Genomic DNA, 26,573 nt, shown 5'->3' on the forward strand with positions numbered 1-26,573 from the left:
TCCTAGGGATTTTACAGGGTACAGTCTCTAAAATTCTTAAGCGTCATCGTGAGAGAGGAAATGTACTGCCACGGCAATCACCAGGACGTCCCAGACTGATAACAAGTAGAGATGATCGCCAACTGTTGAATCCTAGCCGTAGAAACCGGAAGTTGCCCTCGAGTCGTCTTCCATGCTTGTGGAGGAGACATCACGGAATCAAAGTCTCAAGATCAACAGTCAATCTCAGATTGATACAACATGGCTCCTGAGCACGATGATTGGTTAGATGTCCACGCCTGACGGTTCGCCACGGGGTAGCTCGTGGTGGTACCACTAGTGACGTTTACTTATCTGGTGAATGCTGCTGTCTGCAGGGAGATATAGGAGTTCCACTGCCTTCAATATGAAAGACATGTGTACGGATTCAATTTCCGACTGCAGAATGATAACGCTAGACCGTACAGGACAGCTGTAGTTAGAGAATTCCTAGAGGTAGAGGGGGTTGAGCAGTTGCAATGGCCAGCTTGTTCGCCGGATATGAACCCCATAGAACATGAATGGGATGCCCTAGGCCGAGCCATCAACGGCAGAGTGGTCATTCCTCAAAATCTGAAGGAGTTGACCGCTGCGTTGAGAGAAGAGTGGGAAGCCATACCTGTCGATGTCATCAACGACCTGGTGGACAGCATGCCACAACGCCTACGCGCACTGATTTGTGCTAGGGGCGGGTATACCCGGGGTGGACATACCCGAAATGTCCATCCCAATGTGAAATCTTTAGAATAAAGACTCAATTTGATGTGAACTTATCAATGGAATCACAAAACAAGTTTTCTGGAAAATTGAATGACGTTTTAAACAAATATTCTATTCATAAAGTTTCTTTTGTAGTATTATCAATGTTGTTTCATGCCAATAGTTTATACTGATTTAGACATATACTTGTTAAAAATCACTGTGAAAGCGTGTTAGTGACAAGATAACAAAATTAGATGATTGATATACATCAGACATATTATTTTCCAAGCACATTGTAATAGATACGCCGTTAAAGTTTGAGAAAAAAAAATATTCCACCTTTATGACCAACAGTGTATATGATAGCCTAAAGACAACGTTTTTGACTTGCCTTTCAAGTTGCAATCAACAAAACATGCTTTCACTTATTTCATCTTGTGGGGTAAAAGAAATGTTTTCTATTAACATTAGATATCACGTCCAGTGGGGAGAAAAAAAAAACAACAACACAATAAGCATGCGTTAAAGTGAGGGACAGTGAAATAAACCGTGAGATAATCTTTACACCACATGAGCCCGCTACAGAGAATCCTAAAACATAATACGTCACGAAGTTACACATAATCTAAGTTGAATGTAAAATTATATCATGTGTCAATGTGTAATGCTTTGCTGTTGCTACATGTCTTAACTCTCTGATGTGTTCTGTAAGACAAATATGCGATATGAACAACGATAACTTTACAAAACAAACAAACAAACAAACAAATAAAGCTATAAGTACATTGCAGACAGTGTACATGTATACTTTCATTATTTTGGGCAATTACTCGATTAATCGCTACATTTTTTGATGCATATCCCTTCCTTTCATTGACCCTACTAAGAGTTCGGGACGACATACCTCCTTTGTAGACACCAAGAAATACGAAAGGAGTGGTTGCTCTAGAAGGAATATCGTCATACACAGACTACGCCTTCTGTTAACATACCGTCAGTATCGACATATGTGGAGGAAAAAAAAACCACCTTAATAACAGCTTATTCAAGAGTTGTTAGTTCGTTTCTTACAAAGTCCAGGATAGTGGAAAACAAAATAAAGCTTACTGTTCCCTCGTGAAAAAACGTATAAGCACTCACTATGCTGAGAAATCATATTGCTTTCAATTCATGTTTCTTACTTATTCTTGTCCTCTACAGGCACCATGACGTTTGTAGGTGAACCTCGACAAAATATAAACGAAACGGCTATATTAGCTTCACGTCAGGGAGGAGATCTATGAAAGCTACTTTTCTCGATGACATCATTACCTCTTCTACCTCTCTTTCTCAAGGTTGTCTCGGGCTGGGATTCACCTATATTCGTCTCTGTACAACTTTTACAAGAAAAAGGACACAAATACGAAGTCATTAAATCATATGTATATATACATTTACATTTTGTAAAGGAAATGTAAAAGATCCAGGCCTTAGATTACCTTGATATTGGGGTATTCATGTATAGTAATAAGTCTAGCCTTCCGGCTGTGTTTTTATCGACGTTTGTTAGGAATGTTTGGGTGCATTCTAATCGTACAGGACAGCAGGAAAAACATATTCTTTTCATATCTTGCCCAACGGAGCAAGACAATATCCTGAAATCAACTTTCACATGATCTAATTTTATCTAATGATCTCGACAGAGAAGTAATTCCATCACCGTCCGGCAATTCCCTTAACAAAAAACAAAAGTCTAAATTTCTATCTCCTTGTTGAGCACTTTAGGTTCATTTTAAGTTGTTAATCTTAGTAGACTTCTGCAACGGTCGTCTCTGTGCCTGTGCTGCACGCCTTTATCATTATGACCATGACGCTTTTCCGAGTAATTCAGTACATGTATTAAAGACAATCAATATATGCTATCATAGAGCTTAAGCGTTTCCAACTTCATAATTTGTCGTTCTCTAAAGTTGAAATGTTCATGTAAGACCTCAGTCATGCATGTCTGTCAATCTACGCCCTACAATGAATGTTTCTATGGAGATTCAAAATATTTTGCTTGTATTGTTGCATTCTACAATACTCTGCACATGTAATAATAATTTGTTGAAACCATTGCAAAAGGAGTGGTTTTCCACAAAGTGTTCACTTACATGGCTAAATATGTACGTAGATTTTCTTAATACCAAGAGCCATTGAAATAATGCCAGGGGCGGATCCAGGAACTCCGTAAAGAGGGGGCGCGTTTATAAGATTAAGGGGGGGGGGGGGGGGGGGGCGCACGCACCCCTCCCCCATTTTTTTCTTTTTATTTCTTTTGTTTCGACAAAAGATAAAGGGGGGGGGGGGCGTGCGCCGGTTGCAGTCCTCCATGGATCTGCCACTAAATGCAGTAATTACTAAGACACATTGATTTATGTATTTGATACAGTGCGTGTGTGTTTGATTCCGTGTCCTTGTTTGTGTACCTACATGTTATTGAGACAATCATGCAGATAGATGAGGCTCAGTCATAGTATGTATACATATGTTTGCACGACCAGTACATATTTACTCAAATAAACCTGTATCTTACCGAACACTTTTGTCAACGGCTGTGTAGACTCCGCCCAATCCTGCCCCTTCCAGAGCTGCCTTGAGCTCGGCTTCGCTTCTGACTTTCTCATCTGTCCAGCTATTGAGGACATCTGAGAGGGCCCGGGGGTAGTCCTTGCTGAACTTATCCAATATCTGTTGTGCGCGGTTATACCCAAACCCCAGATTGAAGCACAGGTCTGCATAGTTTCCCGGCGGTACGAGAAGGACCAGGCTTTTGATATGAGCAGTTGTGACGAAGTCTGCAGATAGGAAATTGGTTAATTGATTGTGAGTGTTTGGACATTGTATTATGTAGAGAAATCAAGAAAATGTCATTATTCCTGCCAAATGAAAGAGCAATTAACAAACTGTTTTTTTTTTCAGAGAGGAAGGGGGTTAATATCAAACACTCGGAGGTTATGCATTGATTTTGTACTTTAAATTATTTCTTATTTTGTTTAGAATTCCTTGTTTGAGTTTTTAATCTTTGTTCTGCAGTAACGTCACAAATTGTTACAGTCTTGTCAATCTGGAATGTGGTTATACAATGGGGAAACTTCCTAATTAACCAATGTCCACTGCATGAAAATGAGCAAGTTTTTATCAGTTCATGCGGAGGTATAATGGGGAGGTATATAATCCAAAGTGTATTCTTTATCGAATTTGTAATGTATCAGTGACTGACAGATAATGTCATCGAAAATTCATCCTGCGATTATAAACACTTAACCCCCATCGTCGGGCACCGTCTTCCCTCTTACAAAGTTCATGCGCTGACTGCTTCAAATACCTCTTCTTTTTCTTGAAATTACATATATCACATGAGGACTTTTATTGCAAAGTGAGCTAAGCGCCATTTCTTTTCTTACAATTCAAAGTAAGTCCGTCATCAGATATAGCAAAATTTAACCTTTCCAGCAAAACCTCACTTCTTAAATAACAAGAACTATTTTAGAAGTTATGATTACAAATATGCTGTATTTCATCTTATTTTCTTCTTCTTTTATCAATTTTATCCCAAATATCCCAACAAGAATGGAGTTAGTTCGTTCTGCGACAAAACTCTTCATACATGTATATCTATATATGTGACCCTGCACCTCAAAACAAACAAAAAGTCGCCAGACATGAATTTTTAGTTAAGACCATATTCTGAAAGAGCAGACTTTAAGCTTTAAAATGATGTATAACTCAAATCATATGGACTCTCCTAACCTATCTAAATATTGGAAAGAAAGCACAAACTCAGGAAAAGTGTGAACTGAGAAAAGAGGCTCTGAAGTACAGTGTCTATTCAAGCGCTTAATCTTTACCAAACCGTGCTGGCTGTGCGATGAATGGGACAAAAAACAGGAAGTAAACCACCAGAGTAACAACAATGAAGGGATTATCAGATTAAACTGAAATTGAGCATGCCTCATTACACATTCTGTCCATAATCAATGCCAACTTTCAAAGCAGTAGCACTATCCTTTCAAAAGTTATTAAAGTTGAAAGTGAAGAGTGTGGACAAGGTTTTTCAGAAATGAAAAAGGGATTCTAAAGACACACATAATCACACTATTCTACCAAAACTGTTCGAGATAAACTGCTAAAAAAACACACTTTCCTGCCCGTTTTATGATACCAAATTTTAGCATAATGTAAAAGAAGACCCGCTCTTTCAGAAAATATGAAAAAGTCAGGTTCGGCTAGGTTGACCCATTTCACTTATTTTCAGTCCTCACGCAAAATCAGTGTGTGCGACTTTATGTTCGTCTTGAGGTGCACGGTCACATATACGGTCCGATTGGTGTGAATATGTACAGGTTTAATGCCTCCCTCCCCCCTGAAAAAAAAAAAATCGGCTAGGGAAAGGGAATTTCATACTTTGCAAACAGGGAGCCGGATGATACATTATTTTTACCTTCTTCTATCCAAGTCATTGTCATAAAAGCGCCAGAAAAGATAATTTGATATAATGCATTCCTGATTCCAAAACTAGTTCAATAATTAGCTATAAATGTCATTTCCTACTCTCCAAAACCAAAGCGATTGTTAGACAGGAATCTACGAAATGTAATTTTGATCACCACTTTTCCGTATACACTTACCTTTTTCGTTCCTGCTGACGTTTGGACTCTCGCTTTGTCCGCCTGTTGATATTCCTTGAATATCCATAAAACAAAAAGAAGGAAAGACACTGTCCCTTTGAAATGGGGAATGAAGTTAGCGTTATAAAAATCAAATACTGTTGAGTGCTCTGGAAATATATCTATATCCAATGGTAATGATACCAATGACAAATACAATACAATATTATGTGTTTTATAATGTGTTGTTTACAAAAGGGAAACAATCAATAATTACAAGGATGCTATAAAGAGGAATAATACCTTTATTAATTCATTGCGCGGTCAAAGACATTGAGTGATATTTGTGTTTTACGCATCTAGGTATCATTCGTCCAAAGACATATCAGTTATCTTAATCTCAGTTGTCAATCGATATCTCTTCTTAATTTATGAAATTAGACACCTCCTCCTGTGTCCATTAGTACCTCCTAAAGAAAGAAAGAAAGAGACAATTCAATGACCCGGTCAAGGTAATCAACGCATATCCAAGTGATTATCATACTTAATGACACCGAAAGCAGCATTGTGTGCCTTTGGACTCATACATTAATGCATAGTGAAGGAAGGTGCGGCAAATTCAAGTCCAATTCATCAAGTTTACCTCGGTATTCTACCGCGTGATATAGTATTGGGTAACAAAGTTGTGCAGCACTACATGTAACCCTAAGCCACGAGGATGGGGCGAAAACAGTTATTGATCTTGCCCTCAAAATCTCACCAAACTGGGACCGGATTAAGTCCATGTTGATAATGTGGATTCCGCATTTCAAAGACTGTAGTTCAGCTCCATCAGTGAACTTTGTCCTAATGCCGCATTCGGGACAGGCAAAGCACTCAGCGAACGTGATTCTCTTTGCCCATTGACGGCAAATACCTTCAAGCGTGTTCCTTACAAAGGTCATCACCTGTGTAACGTAAAAGGAGAGTGAGGCGCACCCAAGTTATTGTTTAAGAATTATACAATACAAATTAGTTTTGAGCTCTCAAATCTATGTCAAAACAAAAAGGAAGTTTCGAGCGGCATTCTTGCTATCAATAGAAAGTATGATATGCAGTTCATTTTTTTCTGTTTTGAAATTAAAATGGGTTGGGAGGGGAATCCCCCCGCTTCCTCCCCTCGACGTTTCCCGCAATAATTAAAAAAAAAAAAAATGTGAGGCCTCATCGTGAGGCCTCTTCACTTCGTCTGTGTATATGATTGTTTGTTTTGTTTTGAGACCAAATTTTTGCATAGTTTTGTGATTTTGCGCACATTCTTTTTAATGGAAAACACCAAATCAAACATTCGTTATGAAACTCATACAAACCTGGGAATTTTTACCTGTAAAGTACTTTAGTTGATGAAATTTACATAAGTTGCAGTAAAAAAAAGGAAGTCAGGAAAGGGGCGACAATAATGATATCAGCATACCAATATATCCCACTCACATAGGTTTATTACATATACTGCAAACATTCGGGTGTTCAATCTGAAATATCGAGCTAGTGTTAAAGTTCCGGTGCTCATTTCTGGGTCATCCCACTAGACAGACACCAACGAGTCATACAGTCCACGAGTTCGACATTGAAAACAGGTCCATGAATCATCCAACTCACGAGTCATACAGCTCATGAATTCGACACTAGGTAAAAACAGCCCACGAGTTCGACAGATACAACATGGGGCTCAATGTGTCAGGTCTCGTTAGCCTTGTTAGTGTAGTGTCGAACTATGGGCTTAATGACTCCTGAGCTGTATAACTCATGGGCTGTATGACTTGTGAGCTGTATGACTCGTGGACTGTATGACTCGTGGGTTTCAGTCTCGTGACGTGCACCCAAATTAACACCTCCTGGAATCACTTCATAATGTATATATATATATATATATATATATATATATACTTTTTTCTTTTTTTAAAGAAATGTAAGTAGTTATTGTTCTTTTAACAAGATGAACAAGTACTTTCCGATAGAGTAGGTCGACTTTAGTTTTAAAAAAGTAAACAACTTGAAATAATGGTCACACCCGTTGGTGTTGTCTCCTATTGACAGTATGGGAGGTTGTGTAATGACACAATATATAATATACAACGTGTCCCAGAAAAAACGAAACCCGAGTTTCATTGCAATTCTTTGCGATCATAATCACATATTTGCTTTATGAGTTGTACGTGGATTGAAAGATACACTTCCCTTCTTTCATTCGATGCACAACACATTGTTCATAATGCATGCATGACTGAGTTAGAACAATAGACAGTGGTGCTACTAAAATTTCATTTGCACGAGCAAATGGCAACTTTGACTGAATTTTTTAACTTTTCCAGCAATCTTTTGCAAAAGATAGAATCATAGCTTTAATATCCATTCTTTTTCCTTTCATATGATATCCCATGCGTAAAATATGATCAACGCCTGCTCGAGAAGGCTTAATTTGAAAATATCCTTACATTTTACGCAGATAGATGGATAGTAAAAAAGGAGCCGTTAGCTTTCCCGACTCCTGCCCGACTTGGCAGATTAAAATGGCCTTCATGCTTCAATGAATTTCCACAAACATGAAGGGAGGGGAAAGGGGAATGTTACAGACGATTCGGTTGTGAATAGGGTCCTAAATTAGCACGTGATCATGAGCTTGCCTGACCATGCAGCTAACTACAGAGCAAAGGGTGTTCATTAGCGGAATGTCTGGGAAGGTAGGGTGGGAGTAACGGACAGAAAGAAACCCTTCCGAGCCCCCCCCCCCCCCCCCCAAAAAAAAAGAAACAAAAACAAACAAAAAACAAAAACAAACAAACAAACAAAACAAAAAAACAAAACAAAAAAAAACAACTTTCTGCCCTGCAGTTGCACCTTTGAAATGTTAGAAGCGCAAGTTCAGTGATAAATAAAGTGATGTACCCTCTCTTTCTGCTTCGCCACCCCCTTCAAAAACTTCAAAACCCTGTCAGTGATGAAGGACTAACCACGCGTGAGGGAAATGTAGGGAGGAATGAAAACAGTTAATAAGTTTGAGGAATAAAATCATCAAAATGTGTATCATTGTTGCTTGTTGATTTCCCGTAGCCATTGGACTGCGTGCAGCCTGAGAATACTCGCGATATTAGTCTTCAATTATCATAAATAACTATGTCTCATAGCTTATTCTAGATAAATGACAACAAAGGGCTGTCCGTCTCATACAGCATTCTCTGTAAATACCCCCCCCCCCCACAACATTCACTGTAGCACTGCGGTTGTTTTGTGTGAATTCAATAGTCCAGATGAGTCCATTAGACGGGAGAGCTGAATGCTTGTTTTTTCGCTTTTTCGTAGAATTGGTAGAAATGAAGCATGCTTTCATACAGATTTTTCTCAAGCATGCGTTATTCATATTTGACGCGTAAGGTCTCATATGAAAGAAGAAAATATGAATATTTTGGTTATGAACTTTGTTTTTCGAAAACGTAACGTTATAAGTCTGAAAAATGCACTTAAAGTCACCATTTGCGCGTGCAAATGAAAATTTGATAGCACCACTTGTCATTGTTCTAACTCAGTCATGCATGAACAATGAACATTAAGTTGTACATCAAATGAAAGAAAAAGAGTTTATCTTTCCATTGATGTATATCTCATGGAGAAAATGTATGATTTCGATTGTAAAAAGTTGCATGGAAACCCGGTTTCGTTTTTTTCTGGGACACGCTGTAGTGTTACTGCTGAATTAATACGAGTGCAATGCCCCCCCCCCCCAAAAAAAAAGAGAAAAAAATAATAATAATAAATAAATAAATGAAAAAAAAAATCACTAATTCCAGAGTCAAATTAACACCGTTAAGTGCCAGGTGAACACTTTTCACCACCATGATCACATAATTTCTACACCGTCCTGTCGTTCTGGACCTCTATTGACACTTGATCACTACATTTAAAGTTAACACCCCTGATGTTAAATCTAACACAAATATTTTTCAGTAAATGTTTAAAGGTAAGACATTGTTAATATTTTGAATAATGGGGTGGGGTACGAATGCAGTAAGGATGGAGACAAAATGGGCCGAACTTTTGTTTTTCTTATAAAACACGCAAAGAGATGTACACAACCCTGGCTTTATTTATGCATTTAATGTTCAATGCATTCGAATTGTCCTAGTGTGTTAATGTATTCTTGGTTTTCCATTTCAAGACATTTTGAATTGCAGTTTAAGCTCCAATCAGCAGTACACCAAACGATACAAAGGCAATAATTATGCTCCTTGATGATACAAGACGCACTAACCCCCCCCCCAAAAAAAAAAAACCCCAACCAAACCAAAACAAAACAAAACAAAACGACACGCTCCAACAGTAACTAAACAATGCATCATTATTTGAAGACAAATTCACACACAATGATCTCACATAGTTCCGCCAAATTAACAAATAAGATATTAATAAACAACAAGCAACACGTATAGGTCTACAGTCTTCGTGGTTTCAATGTCTATTAGCATGTAGTCGAAATTGTTGTCCTCGAAGGTGTCAATCAACCTCCCCTATTACGCTCGTTTGTTTCTAGTGTCTGACGTGCCTGTATACGGACGCCTTTTTACTCGTCATGCTCGTTAAGTTCAAATTTTGGAATGAACAGGTGGACCTACACGACAAAAATGATGTTCATCATGAAGCCCAATTTGTTAAAAAACTATGCGGAAAAGACACACATTAAAGTTCTTCAAGCTAAAGAAATGTAAAACTTATTTGAAACATGGTTGCCTTTTCACGAATTTGAGAGACTGACGAGATTCCTCGCAGCGGCTCATTGCTGAATTGCATGCTCCTATTTTAGATTTGAATGATGGAAATGAAAAATTGATTGCTCAGATACACAATATGAATGATCGGATTTGAATCTAATTGCTGCTTCAGTACTGCGATCGTGAAATAGATGCTCAGAATAGTAACTTGAATAGTTAAAATTATGATAACGACTGGGAAAAACCTATATTAATAATATTGTAAGAATTAATCGACATTGTTGTTATCATCAATACCATAGCATTTACCTTTCGGACAACTTCAGGATCCGGCAGACTAGCGTTGGGACATCTAAATACGGTAATCTGGCGAATGAAAGTGACATTCAGACCGATTGTTATGCACTTGTATAGCTTCGTATACGTGTAAGGGTGGGTGTTACACTGCATTCATACCAGCCTACGAGACTAGCGGAAAACCCCAGCGTGAGATGTTTCTTCATTGAACAGTCTGTGCTCTGCTTACCGTAAGTTACATGTTTCTTGGGGCGATTACACTATATCGACAACCTCCTCCCCCCCCCCCCCCACACACACTTATCACAAGGGTTATTCAAGCATTATTACTCAATCATTCTTTATCGTCAACCCAAGCGTCATTTCAAATCATTTCTGCCGGGATGTTTCAGTGTTTGGGTTACTAAAAGAAGGGATCAAGGTTTACAATTCGTTGATCCAGAACGAATGGGAAGTTATATCTTTGGCAATAAACAAAATCTGTCTAGAGACGACATCTACACAGTAGAAATGAGAGTAAGGATCATTTCCGCAACAGCATCGCTGGCCTGTCCAGAGACGACATCTACACAGTAGAAATGAGAGTAAGTATCATTTCCGCAACAGCATCGCTGGCCAAACTGACAGGATTTGGGAGAGCAATGTCAAATTCGTGGCAATATCCCTGCTATATAAGTCACTAGTGATCTTACTCTTGCTATGTGGATGCGAGACATGGACATAGATGTCAGAAAAAGAGAATCACGGCGTTTGAGACAAAGAGCATTTGAGGAGACGATACTCCTCATCTACTACAGGCAGCACAAGATCAAAGATGATTTGCGGAACCTGGTCACCAACTTTAATAGTCGGTTTCCGTGAACCACTACTCAAGGTCGGTACAACGGGGAGCCCCCCCCCCCCCCCCCCATACCGGGTGTCCCCTAAAAAAGCGGAACGGTGCATTTTCAGTACCTCGCGTTCTAAAAGTGATATATTTTTTGACGTCACTTGAAAGAGCATCTTCCGCAAAAGACAATGTTACCAAAGTCATTAAATTTGATTCAGAACTTTTTTATTCTAAGCCCAACTCTATAAATTCAGTTATTTTCAAATTTTGCTGGATTTTTGAGACGTATGAGCCAATAATTTGGGTGCGACACGCGTTCTGGGTGCATCATTGTTTAAGCTCGTTGATCCATGTCAACAATAGATACAGCTTTCACATTGGGCGCAGGACAGTATGAAACCCCTGAAAACGTGCCAAGCCAGTTTTCCTCATGCAAACAGACTTCGCTGCAGAGAGTTCCTGTTCGCTCAATTGTTTCTTTTGTCTCCTCGCTTTAGGCGTAGCAGGCATAACAATGAACTGCAGACGATGCGCTGACAACTTTGCTTAAAAACGGAGAAAAAATCAAGAAAATACGGCAAATGTTTAAAAGTCGCAAACAGTATAGCAGATAAAATCTATGTGAACGGAAAGCTTACATTGTGACAAGAAATTAATAATATCAATTACAATCTATGATTTAGCGTATGAAAATGGTGTCAATTCTAACGTACCCTTTGCTAAACCAAAAAATTTGCACTTTGATATCAATCAGATAATTCTAGCTTCATTTTGAACATTCACAGTAACTCTTGATTTACAATATACATGTATCAATGATGCCTAGCCATGCTGTGAGTCAATTACCCTCAATGAATATGTATTAACCGGCAATCCTGACCTCAAACTCTATCACTATATCACTGATTTGAGGAAAGAGTTCATGATCCTGATTTGAAAACTTGCAAAAATGTTTTAAGTTAAAAGTTAGCCAATTTTGGCTTACTTTGAATGCATTATGGCCTACTGTGCAGCGTAATGTACTATGCAGGGTAGAGTAGGGTAGAATTAAGTAACCCTTCTTCTACAATTCGATAAAGTTTAGTAAAAATGACATGGGTTTGAATGTACAGCATGACATTCATGAACCCCACCTAATCAGGGCACCCAAGATATGTTTATAACCAGATTTTGGGGACCTACATGTAGGGACAACGGCGTAAATTCGTGCTGAGAAGTGTGTGTGTGTGTGTGTGTGTGTGTGGGGGGGGGGGGGGGGGGTGATCGGCGATAGTCACCATCACCACGATTACAAGCCCATAACCGGACGGGTGCAGCCAGTGGCGTACCGTGGGTCAAGACATTGGCGGGGGGGGGGGGGGGGGGGGGCACTTCGTGGAAAAGTAATTTTTAGGGTGTGTATGCTTGTGCGTGTGTGTGTGTGTATGTGTGCGTGCGCATGTGTGCGTGTGCTGTCAGTCTGCAGCTTAACGGTTGCAAAATTCTGCTGCCCGATTGCTAACTTTTACTAATAAGTTTTGATTCCATGTCACCAGTTCTCCGTTCCTTACATTGGTTACCTGTAGAAAAAAGGATTATTTCAAGATTCTGTTATTAGTACATCATTCAGTTCATTCTTTCTCCCCAATATACATAAGTAATTCTGTTCAAAAATACAATCCGACACGAAGGCTACGTTCATCATCAGATGCATTCTTACTTCAAACACCCAGAGTAAAACATGGGTATGGTGATCGTGCTTTTCCCGTTATGGGACCAAAAATTGTGGAATCAGTTACCTCTTCACTTAAGGGAACTGTCATCGACAGAGTCATTCAAATCCAAACTTAAAACTTATCTGTTCCTTTCATACTGAGGACTGTAATTGCTGTACTTATGTCATTAATATTGGATCAATATTGTATTTTTAATTGGTATATGTTGTATTCTTTATTTGGTATATATTTGTTTTTGTTTACCATTTTCTTATTTGTTGAAATGTTTGAATATGTATATGCATGTAAATATATGATATCTTTTCATTTTTGAAGCGCTATGAGCACTGAAAATTGGACCTGTGCGCTATACAATTAGCCACTATTATCATTATTACTATTATTATTAATGGGGACTGCAATACATAACGGAATGTGATACATTCCACAGTGCAGTCCATTGGGTCATTGAGCAACATTGCAAGTTTTCCTTATGGATTATGGAATGACGGTGTGAGACGCCACAATACTGGCACCAAAATGAGGGGAATTGCATAACAATTAAATTTGAGCAAACGGAGCCAGCGAGCGAGCTTGAAAATTTGACATTGTGCAGTCCCCAAGCTGCCGTTTGTAGCTATTTCTTTCGCTTTGGATATTAAGGGTGTGTTTGTGTGTGTGTGTGTGTGGGGGGGGGGGGGGGCGCACCTGCTTGCAATTACTGGCAGCAACATTAGGCGAATGGCATAACGATTACGAGCGAGCGAGCTGGACAATTTTGACATTGTAAAGTCCAAAAAATGCACATTGTAGCTATATTTTCTTTGGCTTGGGAAATTAAGGGAGCGCATTGGGCGCAACTGCTGGCAATTACTAGCAGCAATATCAGGAGAAGCGCGAAGCGAGCGAGCTTGAAAGCGTTGACATTTTACAGTTCAAAAACTGCCGTTTGTAGCAAACAGATACTTTTTCGCTAAGTTGGAAATTAAGAGGGGGGGGGGGGGGCTGCACCAGGCGATAGTAAATGCGAGCGAGCATGAACATTCTGACATTTTACAGTCCGAAAACTGCCGTTTGAGTAGCTATATTTTTTCGCTTTGGAAATTAAGTGGGGGGCGGGGGCGCACCGGACGCAACTGCTGGCAATTACTGGTAGCAACATCGCAGGAGAATGGCATAGCGATGAAATGCGAGCGAGCTTGAAAATTTTGCCATTTTACAGTCCCCAAATTGCCGCTTGTAGCTATATTTTTTCGCTTTGAAAATTGGGGGACGCACTGGGCACAAATGCTGGCAATTACTGGCAGCAATATCAGGAGAATGCTAAATGCAAGCGAGCGAAGCGAGCGAGTTTGAAAATGTTGAGATTTTACAGTCCCAAAACTGCCGTTTGTAGCAGACAGATACTTTTTTTTCGCTCAGTTGGAAATTGAGGGGGGGGGGGGGGACGCACCAGGCGCAACTGTAGGCAATTACTGGCAGCAGCATTAGGAGAATGTTAAATGCGAGGGAGCGGAGCGAGTAAGCTTGAAAATTTTGACATTTTCAGTCCAAAAACTGCCGTTTGTATAGCTATATTTTTTCGCTTTGGAAATTGATAAATAATAGAAATATTTGAAAATACCAGTACTTTCCAAAGATTGCCGTTTTATTTTGTGTCATTTTGATTCCTTCACCCAAGTTATACCTCTAATATAATTTGTGTGTTACATTATCAATCTGCAAACTTAAAACTCCAATATTATGGGAATATGAAATTAATTATGATAACTATGCATGTACCTATCCGAAACAATACATCAGAGGTCTCATAATGTATTTCTTTATTTTGTTATGAATAGCGCCCCCATGTGGTGACCTTGAGAAATGTCAATAATAACAAATAATGAGCTTTGACTTGCACATAATTTGTGGTATAAATGAAAAATATTGGTCTATGATAAGACATACAGGGGATAAAGAAATTATACAGAGTAATCATGTTTTTAGCTTATTTCCTATGCATGTAGAGTATGAGTTGCTCTACCCATGTGCCACATATGACGATGGGGGGGGGGCACAATATGTGCCCCCCTCCCCCCTTGGGCCTGGGAAGGGTCAAAATACCTTGGGCTTTATAGGATTAATGATGGTAAGTGGGAGAGGGACTTGGAGTTGGAATATCTGTGCGAGGGAGCGGAGCGACCGATTGGGGAAGGGTGTGGAGGGGGACGAGGAAGATTTTGCATTTTCAGACATGAAATTAAATTAAGCGATCTGGTGCACACTTTTGGTGAAAATTTTTATTTACATGTTTAAATGTAGGCCTATATACTATTTGACGTTTCAACTTTCAACTTTCAACTTTATTTTCACCTCCATCAAAATGAACAAAGAAATTATGTACATTGCATATACACGGGATATTTGTGATACAGAACAACATTTGAAAAGGTACATAAGAAAATTATGAAAATGAAAAGTAGATGCGATTACATCTTTGTTAAATACATAAAGCGTATAATACAAGTCAACTAAGGATGAGGATGGAAGTGGAGGGTCCCACTAAGAAACAAAGCTTGTACGATATGGGACCCTCAGAAAATACACAAAACATCAATATAAAACACAATAAACGAACCGATGTCAACTGACATCAAAATGATTGGGAAGAGGAAAAAGAGAGAATATAAAACGCAATAAACGAACCGATGTCAACTGACATCAAAATGATTGGAAAGAGGAAGAAGAGAGAAAAGGAAAGGAAAAAAAAAGAGGAACAAAAAAGAGGAAAAAAAAAGAGAGGAAAAAAGGGAGAAAAAAGAGGGAACTACAGCATGTGCCATCGTGGACGCAAGCAATCTAGATTTCATAATGTAAAATAAGTGATAAAATACAAGCTGGATTGAATGTAATGCAAAACATTTTTTTTCGTAGATATGTTGGTAAGAATGCAGGAGAAAAAAAAAAACCCACATCGTTATATTATTTAGAACATAGACAGGGACATACTTAGGAGGACTTTATGTAAAAAAGAATGATGACTTGACTGAGATGATAAAGGGAAACTAACTCTGTTGGATGTTGTAAAATTTCAATAAAAATGATTTTAATTTATTCTTGAAGGAATTCAGTGATTGAGACGTTGTCAACGTCTGGCCATACTTTATGTCGATATTACTTTCTTCGCGAGCGAGCGCTTAAGAAAATTATGCATACATACATTATCCTTCAAGCTTCATCCTTCAGCTCTGTTACCTGTCTGGAGACGGGCGTACGAACGTCATGCAATATGCCAAAATTGATATAATCACATTTCTGCTTCCTCCATTTTTTCCCCTCAAATTTCAGGGGGGGGGGGGGGGGGAGGGGATGATTGTACAGGCCATCCCCCTCCTCCATTTTTTTTTTTTTTTTTTTTGGGGGGGGGGGGTTCCCCCCCCCCCCCCCCCTTCCCCCGGGAATTACGCCCATGACCTAGGATGATTTATATCATGTGGGGTTGCTGGCAGCACAAAAAATAAATGCACAGGAACCCCCACTTGTTATTGTTTTTCTGGAATTAGTAATCCTTCTACTACAATTTGGTCAAGTTTCGTGAAAATGACATGGGTTTTGAGCATGGGCGTACAATCACGGGGGGGGGGGGGGGGGTGGGGGGCATATATCCCCCTGAAATTGAGGAGGGGGATGGCCTGTGCAATCATCCCCCCCTGAAATTTGAGAAAATATTGAGGAAGCAGAAATGTGATTGTATCAATTTTGACATATTGCATGACGTTCGTACGCCCGCCTTCAGACAGGTAAACATGCTATGACTCGAGCAACTTGGGGTCATTTGCAAATTTATGTACGAAAACAAACCAACAAACAATAAAAAAATTTATGCCGTCATAATTCAACCCCCCCTCCAATTTCCTGAATTATCCCTGAAATGATGATGACTGATACGATGGGCATGCCCAGGGATGATCAAGGGCGTCGAATCTATCTCGGGGCGGGGGGGGGGGGGGGGGGGGGCAAAGGGTCCCTGTCGATAGACTTTGTACACTTTTGATACTGACGTATTTCCTTATTTTTATCAAACAGTGTGCAGCAGATCTTTCACTTACAAAAGCTCCCTCATATGCAGAGGCGTCGATGGAGGGGGAGGGGGGTGGTTCCCCCATAGAAGTATTGGGGACAAACATATTATATAGCTCCTCCTCGTAACTCCCGAGATGTGGATTTTTTTTTTTTACTTTTTCGATAGAAAACTGTCTTAAAATTTCACCAATAAAATGGCTGAATTTCAATTCTGAAAATACAAAATCTCCCTGGCGTGTGCACCAGATCAGTTATTTCAGTTTAAACAAAAATGCAAATGTTCCGTGGGTGGAAGGAGATATCCAGATACTTTAAATCAACGGAGGGCCCCCCCCCCCCTAAAAATTAGTATTCACTTCTGGGATTGAAATTTTCACAGATTACATCATAAATGTGTTTACGAGATATTTTCATCTAAATTCTAAAAATGCAAAATCACCCTTGTATGCAGGGGACGTCGATAATGGAGGACAATGATTCAAGAAATGACGAAAATTTCCTTGAGTTTTTTGATAGAAAACTGGAAGGGTGGTGTTAGCACCCGCCCACGCCTTCTCCCTGCTCGCCCGTCCCCCCCCCCCCATGCATACAAGTACACTTTGGTTACACTTTGAACATAGACAGTTTTCTGAATATGCCACAAAATGTGTGCACCAAAACGTTTAAATGCAATCAGAAAATACAGAATGTCCCTCGTGTAGGAAGGGGACTAGGAAATAGGGCTTATCCCATCCCACCTTCTCTGATTGACTAATTTCCAGATATTCCAACAAAGTGTGCACAAGATTGTCGAATATCAGTTCTAAAACAAAACAAAAAACCAAACAAACAAAACACACACACAAAAAAAAACAAAAAAAAAAAAAACACCCAAAACAAACAGCTCCCTCGAATATGGGAGACGTATCCTGCCACCCTCCCATTGCTTGGTTCCCTCTATAGACTTTGTATACTTTTGGGAATGAAAATTTCCGAATTTTCCACAAAAACTTTGGTTCAGATCGCTTTATTTCAATTCAAATAACGCAAAAGCTCCGTCTTGTGTTCCCCCCTAAAGCTCTACCTCCCTAGACTTTGTACATATAACACAAAGATGGTGGACACTCGGAATAAGAGCTGAATTCCATTATTTTAACACTTCCCTGAAAAAGCCCTATTTATTTCTTCCATGATTTCTTTTTTTTTGGGGGGGGGGGGGCGGGGGGTGGAAAAAATCCAATTATTGCACCAAAAGTTTGCACCATGCAGATCGCTGAATTTCAGGTCTGAAAATGCAAAGTCACACGGCAAAAAGTCCGGTGTTAAATAGTGAACACCGAGCTGGTGTTAAATTTTTGTTGCTCATTTATGGTGCTAAATTAACACCTCTGGGTGTCATTTCCAAATATAAAACTGTTTTTTGAAGAGTTTCTTAGTATCTGCACTTCTTGTTGATTTTTAATTCAAACAAGACGATCAAGAATTTTACATTAAAATACTAGATTTTTGAAAAAAATGTGAAAATAAATTTACACCACAGTAACACCAGCTGGTGTGGTCTCTTATTGAAGCTGGAGGGGTGTTAAACCATTGATATTAACACCAACAAATATCAAATCAACACCATGTGGTGTCATTTTTGAATTAACACCAGTACAGTGTCAAAATAACACCAGGTACAGTGTCAAATTAACACCACGAAGTGTCAGGTGAACACTTTTCAACACCATCGCAGTGCATTTTCAACACCTGTGGGTGTGGTCCTCTATTGAAGTTTGATCGATGTTAGATTTAACACCCATGGTGTTAAATCTAACACCGATGTTTTTACAGTGCACCTTCGTGTGGGAGGAGAAATGTCCCTTATCTACACCCTTTTGTGCTTGCCTTTTTCTGTTTGAATTGCTTAACAGACAGCGTTTATAATCAGTTATCATTAAAATCAATACAATGAGTTTATTTGAATAATACCATTTTAAAGGCAAATTGTTCATTGTAACGTTCATCAAAATATTCTACTATCTGGAACAAGTGGGACTGTTTCAAGTCGATAAAACATCCAAACATGCATAAAATCATACCATTTACAACATTAAAATGCAAAAAGTTCTCACCGTGGGAGATGGACATCCCCTCCCACACCCCCCCCCCGCCGCTCGCTCCGCTCGCTCAGTCGCGTTCATGACATTTAGTGAAAGAATTAATACAAGAATTTGATTTAAATGATATCATTTAAGGCAAATTGTTTCATATTAATCGACGTCACAATATAATGCTACCTTAAACAAGTGGGACTGCTTCAAGTCGACAAAACGCGTAAAATCATGCATCAAATTGCACCATATACAACATCATAATGCAAAAAGGTCTCACGTGGGAGGGGGACACCCCCTCACACCCCCTCCCCCTCGCTCGCTCCGCTTGCTCGGGCTCGGTTGCGTGATGATCTTCAGTGTAAGAGTTAATACAAAAAGTTTAAATGATACCATTTTATAGGCAAAATTGTTCAATAATAATCTACATAAAATGTACTGCTACCTTAAACATGTTGGACTGTTTCAAGTCAATAAAACACGCAAAAATCAAATTGCAGCATTTACAACATCAAAACGCGAAAAAGTTCTCACCTTGGGAGGAGGAACATCCCCCTCCCACACCCTCCCCTTCCTCCCTTGCTCGCTCCGCTCGCTCGGGTTCGGTTGCGTTCATAATATTAAGTGTAAGAATTAATACAAGAAGTTAATTCAACTGATAGCATCTTATAGCCACATTGTTTTAAAGTAATCGACATTAAGATATATATTGCTACATTCAACAAGTGAAACTGTTTCAAGTCGACAAAATGCGCAAAAACACGCATCAAATTGCATCATGTACAACATCAAACTGCAAAATGTTCTCACCGTGGGGGGGGGGGGGGGACCCCCCCCCCCTTGCTCGCTCCGCTCGCTCGGGCTCTGTTGCGTTCATTATCTTCAGTGTAAGAGCTAATACAAGAAGTTTATTTAAATGATACCATTTTATAGGCAAAATTGTTCAATGTACATAAAATGTACTATACCTACATGTGGAACTGTTTCAAGACGATAAAACACGCAAAAAAAAAAAATGCATCAAATTGAACCATTTACAACATCAATATGCAAAAAGTTCTCAGTGTGGGAGGGGGACACCATTAGTAGGCCTTCACATTGAAGATGTCGGACAGACAAATTTTGACAGGCGGAGAAAGAGCTGAAATACCACGATGTAGTCATTCAATCATCTATGAATATTAGTTTTTCTTACTTGTCTTTTGATGGGTAAAAATCTCAAATTTCACCAAAGTGTGCACCAAATTGCTGAATTTCACTTATGAAAATGCACAATCTTCCTCGTGTGTGTGTGTGTGTGTGTGGGGGGGGGGGGGGTACCCCTCTCCTACACCCTCCCCCGCTAGGTCGCTCTGCTCCCTCGAACATATATTCCAACTTCAAGTCCCTTCCCCACCCACCATCATTAAAACGGGAACATGCCCCCGGAATGATTGCTTTATTGATTTTAATCAAAAAAATTAAAGAATACAAATAATAGCTACCGGAAAATATCTAATACTAGTACATTATTACATACAAAGAAATGGATATCCACATTACCATTTTTAGTGAATTTATTTGGGCATTATTCAGGGCTGCGCTACGTTTTTGAAAGAAGGGGGGGGGGTGTCAAAATCGCCTGTCAGTCAAGAAGAAAGAAAAATCAAAAGATAAGAGAAACAACAACAAAAAAAGGTCTTCATACTTTTAAGGCCTGATTATCCGTCGAAAGTCGGCTGACAAACAAAAAAACAAACAATCACACAAACAAGAACAAAAAGTCTTCATATTTTTGCTGCCACTTCTCTCCCACTTTGCATGCAAAATAGTGGGACATTCGATCTCTGTAATGTGTGTGTGTGTGTGTGTGTTTGCTTGTTTGTTTGTGTGTTGTTGTTGTTGTTGTTTTTTTTTTTTTGGGGGGGGGGGGGACCAAGCTTCTCCCCCCCCCCCCCCACCTCAATGGCTGCACCAGTCCGGTTATGGGCTTGTAATTGTGGTGATGTTGACTATCGCCGATCATCAGCCCCCCCCCCCCCCCACTCCTTAGTACGAATTTCGCAGTTGGTTTTAAGAGTAGAGCATAAGTTTTATGAACCCACCCTGTCAGGGCATCCCTGCATAGGTTCCTGACAAGATTTTGGGGACTTACGAAGATAATATATAGCAGAGCTACCAAGTCTCACGCATTCTGCGTGAGACTCAAGAATTTAGGGGCCATCTCACGATCTCACGAATGGCACCCATTTTTCTCACGCATCGGGCGAAGTCTGCAACTTGGGCCTATAATAATGAGCATAGCTCAAAAGATTAAAATGATAGGTGCAATTAAAGGTATATTTTCCTTTTGTCTTTCAAAATAAGCAGAAAATAGTCACTTAAGTATGCACCTGGTCGCATCATTAAGAGCTAAAAATTGAAAAAGCTCCCTATCGCGGGAGGCCACAGGGGAAGAAAACCCCTCCCACACCCTCGCTCGCGCGCACATTCGCTCGCCGAGATGCCGAGTCATGAAAATCTCACTCATAAAATTTTTTGACCTTGGCATCCCTGTATATAGGCCTACCTATGTCGCATTGGGGCACTGCTAGCACAAGATCGAGCACATGAAGCCCACTTTTTATTTATTTTTTTGTCTGGAATTAGTAATCCTTCTTCTATAAATTGCTCAAGTTTTGTGAAAATGACATGGGTTTTGAATGTACAGCATAAGTTTTATAACCTCACCCTGTCAGGGCATCCCTGCATAGGTTTATTACCAGATTAGGGGGACTTACGATGATAATGTCGCATGGGGGCGCTGGTAGCACAAAAACGATCACATAAACCCCAACTTTTTATTATTTTTCTGGAATTAGTAAGATTTCTTCTTCAATTTAGTCAAGTTTCGTGAAAATGACATCGGTTTTGAATGTCAGTATAACTTTGCAACTGATTGACAAATTGCCCTACATCGACGTAAATAAGCACTGAATTGATCAGTGTTTTAGTAGTAGCCATGATAAAAAATCATGGGCGTACATACTCGAGCAGGATTCGAACCCACGACCTCCTGATCACCGGACAGGCGTCATCTCCACTAGACCACCGAGCTTTCGCCCGACAGCAAGTGTTGGTTCTAAAGGCCGTGTCACACCATAACGCGGGCTTGTGGCGAGGAGGTAGTTTCCAGCACGTAGAAGATTTTCAGCGGGCGAACAAGAATGTTTGCAATTTTCATTCTTGCCTTGTCATACCGTACGGGGGAACTTCTGCGGCTTGACTTGCGGGGAAACAAATTTACTCCCCGGAGCTCTCCGAAGTTGGTCCGCACCTGACGGTATCTAGCACGTAGTTGCCCGGAGGTGCTCACGCAAGTCTGATTTAACCGCAGCCAAGTTTTGAGCATGACCAAAACTTTTTCCGGGCGAGTCGCGGGAATGCCCGTAGAGGTCCACACAGAACGCCAGTAGGAGACCCTTAGCGGCAGTACTTCCCAGGCAATTCCCACGCAGGCACTTCGCAGTCCCGTATGCAGCCAAGATAATGAAATTCTGTGATATTTCAGCCATTCCATTAGAGGAATTCCTTCACTAAGTTGTCAGCCCCCACGCGACTGGTACAAAGGTCACACAGTATACTCGCAAGTATAACGCGTCCAGCAAGTAAGACACATGCGCTGACTCGCACAAATCCTTTTCCGCCCTCAGGAATGTCCGGTATGCTAGAAAATCCCTACACGTAACAAGCCCGAGTAGCTTGCCCGGAAAGGTGTGACAGGGCCTAAACACGGTTGCGGGTAAAAAAAAAATATGCGTGCGCACCTCCGGGCGACTACTTTTGAGATACATGCTAGGTACTGTCATGCGCGGATATCTACGGGGACCTCCGGGTAGTCAAAATTGTTCTTTGCAAGTCGCATGCAAGGCTGGTGTGACAGGGCCTTAATCCTTATAGCATGCAGCGGGTACTGCTTTTGTTATTCAAATTTATGAAGTTCTTCCGTCGAGATGAAGTATAACTTTTATGAAAATTATCCTTTAGCTTACCCCTATAACAAACAGAAAACGTCGATGAAAAGGATTTGAGAGATTTTGGTGTTTTCTACCACGTGAGGGCGCTGCTTGCTCAAGAATGACAGTGTAAACCCGAAATTTAAAGGCACTCAATCGTAGCGAGTGGTTTGTGCGGCACAGAGACGAACGCAACACGCTGCCTCCCCCATTTTGTATCAAATGTAGTGACCCCGAATGAGAATAGCGCTGGCTCAATGGGTCAGCGAACAACACGCTAACCTACAAGAGCTCTATGCTACAAATCTCCTAACCCAAAATGGCTGTCTGAGCGAGCCACGAGATCACAGAACTCTTACACATAGAAGAATCACACCCATTCACAACCCGCTGAGCTCGGTGTCGCCACCGCGCACCCCGGATGTGACGCCTCAGTGCACACGCCGCCATGTTGCTTAGCGGTACCTCCGCAGCTCCTCGCGAGTACGGTACGGTCAACTCACTGATCGGACAGTATGACAGCCGCTATAGCCCTTGATATTTACTTGAACTTGTAAACTGTCAAACTGGTACTTCTCAATCCAGCGTTGACCACAGATTCACATACTCATTTATGTTATTTATTTCACACTCTTCCCTGAAAGTTGTCTGTATTGAAACAGGTGTTTTTTCCCCTTTCGGATAGATCTATTTGACTTCGGAGACGTGATCTGCTTTGGTATAAAATAATCTAAGACGCGCGCCTGTCCTTGTCTGTGTCCTGCCATTTTTCTGATACCCCTCTCAACCCTATGTCTTGCATTCCCCCCCCCCCCCCTCCAGTGATATTGTAAGAAGATGTGTGTTCGTGCTTTTGATTTTTCTCCCATTAAACAGGTCAAATTACATTTCCAGTCAGTCCAGTTGTAAAAATCAATGATTTGTGGATATGATCATGTAATACATCTTCCCCATCTGACACTCGTTCAACATCTTAGAAATTTGGAAGACAACACCACCTTAATTATCTATATTCCTGCTGTTATCATTATCATTAGTAGTGTGTAGTACAATGTAGTTACCACTATTGCACATAAAGCAATATGCCTATAGGCATGTATACACTGTATATCTGTATACATGAAATAAAACAGAAATCGAGTTCATGCTAATCACCGACAATTTATTTCACCACACCAATTTTTGAGCGATTTGCAACAACACTTGAGAAGGAGCGAATCGCTCAAATATTTGTGTGCTGTAAATAAATTGTTGGTGATCAACATGAAATTGGTTTCTGTTTTACTTTCGATATCATGATATTGCTGCACCAACATGTAGACTACCTGGTACTCAATCAATATTATATATATATATATATATATATATATATATATATATACAATTATCTGTATAATATATATATGAGATTAAAACCTAAAATGGCATTAAAACGCTATATCCTGGCGAGGAAATTAAGCGCATGTTTATATATATATATATATATATATATATAAAATTATCTATGTATATATATATATATATATATATATATATAATTTTCTATGTATATATATATATATATATATATGTATTCACACACTCACACACACACACACATTACAAGCATGAACTCCTTTCAAGATTGTCTTCCCACAAAAAACAAAGTTAAGTTGGACAGAGTTAATTTTCCTGATTTTTTACAATTTATTTGACATTTATCAAGGTCAAAGTTGATTGCTGAGAATCAACCACAGTACAGTGATATACCATTATATTTTGCTTGAAGTACACGTACCATTATCAAACCTAATACGGCGGCTATAATCACAGGCAGTACATGCGTCAGGAACATATTATGCAAATGATAGGCAAGACCACCAGTGTCACAAATTTGTGACAACTATTGTAATCACAAAATCAAATGCATATACATCTATAATGGACATGCAATAGGGCGACAACATAAAATTCATGAATAATGAACATTGTCTGGCAAGATTATCTAAGGCAATACATCAATATAGTGCACAATTTCACTTGCCCTTGATAGCTTCAAGCGTGATTCAAAAAGAAAATCCTAATGAGTGTAAAAACGCACTATGGTATAGTATGAAAACATATTGTGTTGATCCGCATGCACTATGGCAATATAAATCTACGAATTATGAACACTGAAAAGAACACCAAAGGCATTCCTGGCAACAGTATTAAAGGCAATACATTTGTAAATGTAAGATTTCACTTGTACTTAGCTCAGCATGATTCAAAATTAAATCCTTAGTAATGAGTTTAACAAACACTATCCCATACACTGTGTAGTATGAAAACATAATTTGGTAACAACATGTAAGCAAAAAAAGTATCACAGATATACAACAAATGTTGTATATCACGAAAGCAAATGCCTGTATAATCAACTATCATGCAATATAGCATGCAACAACATAAAATCCATAAACAATGAACACTGTCGGGCAAGAATATCAAATGCATTCTTGGCATAACAATATCAACTAAAGGCAATACATGAACATCTGTATAATGCAAGATTTCACACGCACCCGTTTGCTTCAAACGAAATTCAAAGTGAAATCTAAAGAGTGTGAAAACATACTACACTGTATCTCAAAGTATGTGCATGTAGGCAAAACAAGTGTCACAAATATGACAACTACATGTCTTGTATATCATGAAAGCAAATGCATGTACAATCACTTAGCATACAATATGGCAGCAAAATAAAACCATGAATAATGGACACTGGCAAGAATCTTAAAAAAAATATCAAAGGCAATACTGTATACAGTAATCCAAGATTTCACTTGCACTTGTTCGCTTCAAGCACAATTCAAAATGAAATCCTTATGAGTGTGAAAACATACTATATGGTATAGTACGAAATGTTAACGTGGCAACAATATGTAGGCAAGACAAGTCTCGCAAATACATGTATGACAAATATTGCATATTGCGAAAGCAATGTCCCGGGGTTACTTTAATACTAGAGTACACAGTCAGTCTAGACAATCTAGTATCTAAACGACTGTAGTGTTGTCACTGACACTGACACTGGCCCACCACTGCACTGGTACTGTGACTCTAACTAGCTAGACAAGAATAAATCTACGTGTAAAGTTTACACCCATAAGCTCAAATTTACATAAATTTACACTTTTTTCATTTACAAAGCTGTTTGCCCCAACACACAACGTATAGAGTGTAATATAGCCCCAGGGCCTAAATTAGGCCTACTTGATCTTTTTTATTTTGCATAGTAGTTGGTGGTAAACAGATATGTCGACGGCAAACACAAAATCCAGTGTCTGGGACTACCTTTGCTACTGCGCTCACAAGAAAGCCAACATACGACCGATCCGCCTAATTAAACGTTACTTGGGGAATTAATTTACTTCTTATTCTCATCATGGCTTGGTGTCAAACTTACCTGTTTCCAAATCCTTTTGTCAAGTGATTTGTGCAGTTTACAGCCGCACAATATGGCATTCTAATGCCTCGCTCAGGGTCTCGGAACGTCAGAAAAACACGGTACAACATGCAGTCACTGTACGT

General features: G+C 39.6%; 1 protein-coding gene across 1 annotated transcript in view; it reads right to left on the reverse strand.

Moving 5' to 3' along the window:
- Positions 1-549: 549 nt before the first annotated feature.
- The window catches only part of LOC139744793 (cyclic GMP-binding protein C-like), a 95,037-nt gene continuing 69,013 nt past the window's right edge, over positions 550-26,573 (reverse strand). The window contains exons 8-11 of the mRNA XM_071655208.1: positions 6,109-6,295; positions 5,370-5,423; positions 3,275-3,536; positions 550-637 (exon numbers count right to left, since the gene is read on the reverse strand). Of these exons, the coding sequence (XP_071511309.1) occupies positions 550-637; positions 3,275-3,536; positions 5,370-5,423; positions 6,109-6,295 (591 nt within the window). The remainder of the gene's footprint in view (positions 638-3,274; positions 3,537-5,369; positions 5,424-6,108; positions 6,296-26,573) is intronic.

The sequence above is a fragment of the Diadema antillarum genome, unplaced genomic scaffold (assembly GCF_040938485.1).
Source record: "Diadema antillarum isolate AM-2024a unplaced genomic scaffold, OU_Dant_1.0 seq00001212_RagTag, whole genome shotgun sequence".
Classification (NCBI taxonomy): Eukaryota; Metazoa; Echinodermata; class Echinoidea; order Diadematoida; family Diadematidae; genus Diadema; species Diadema antillarum.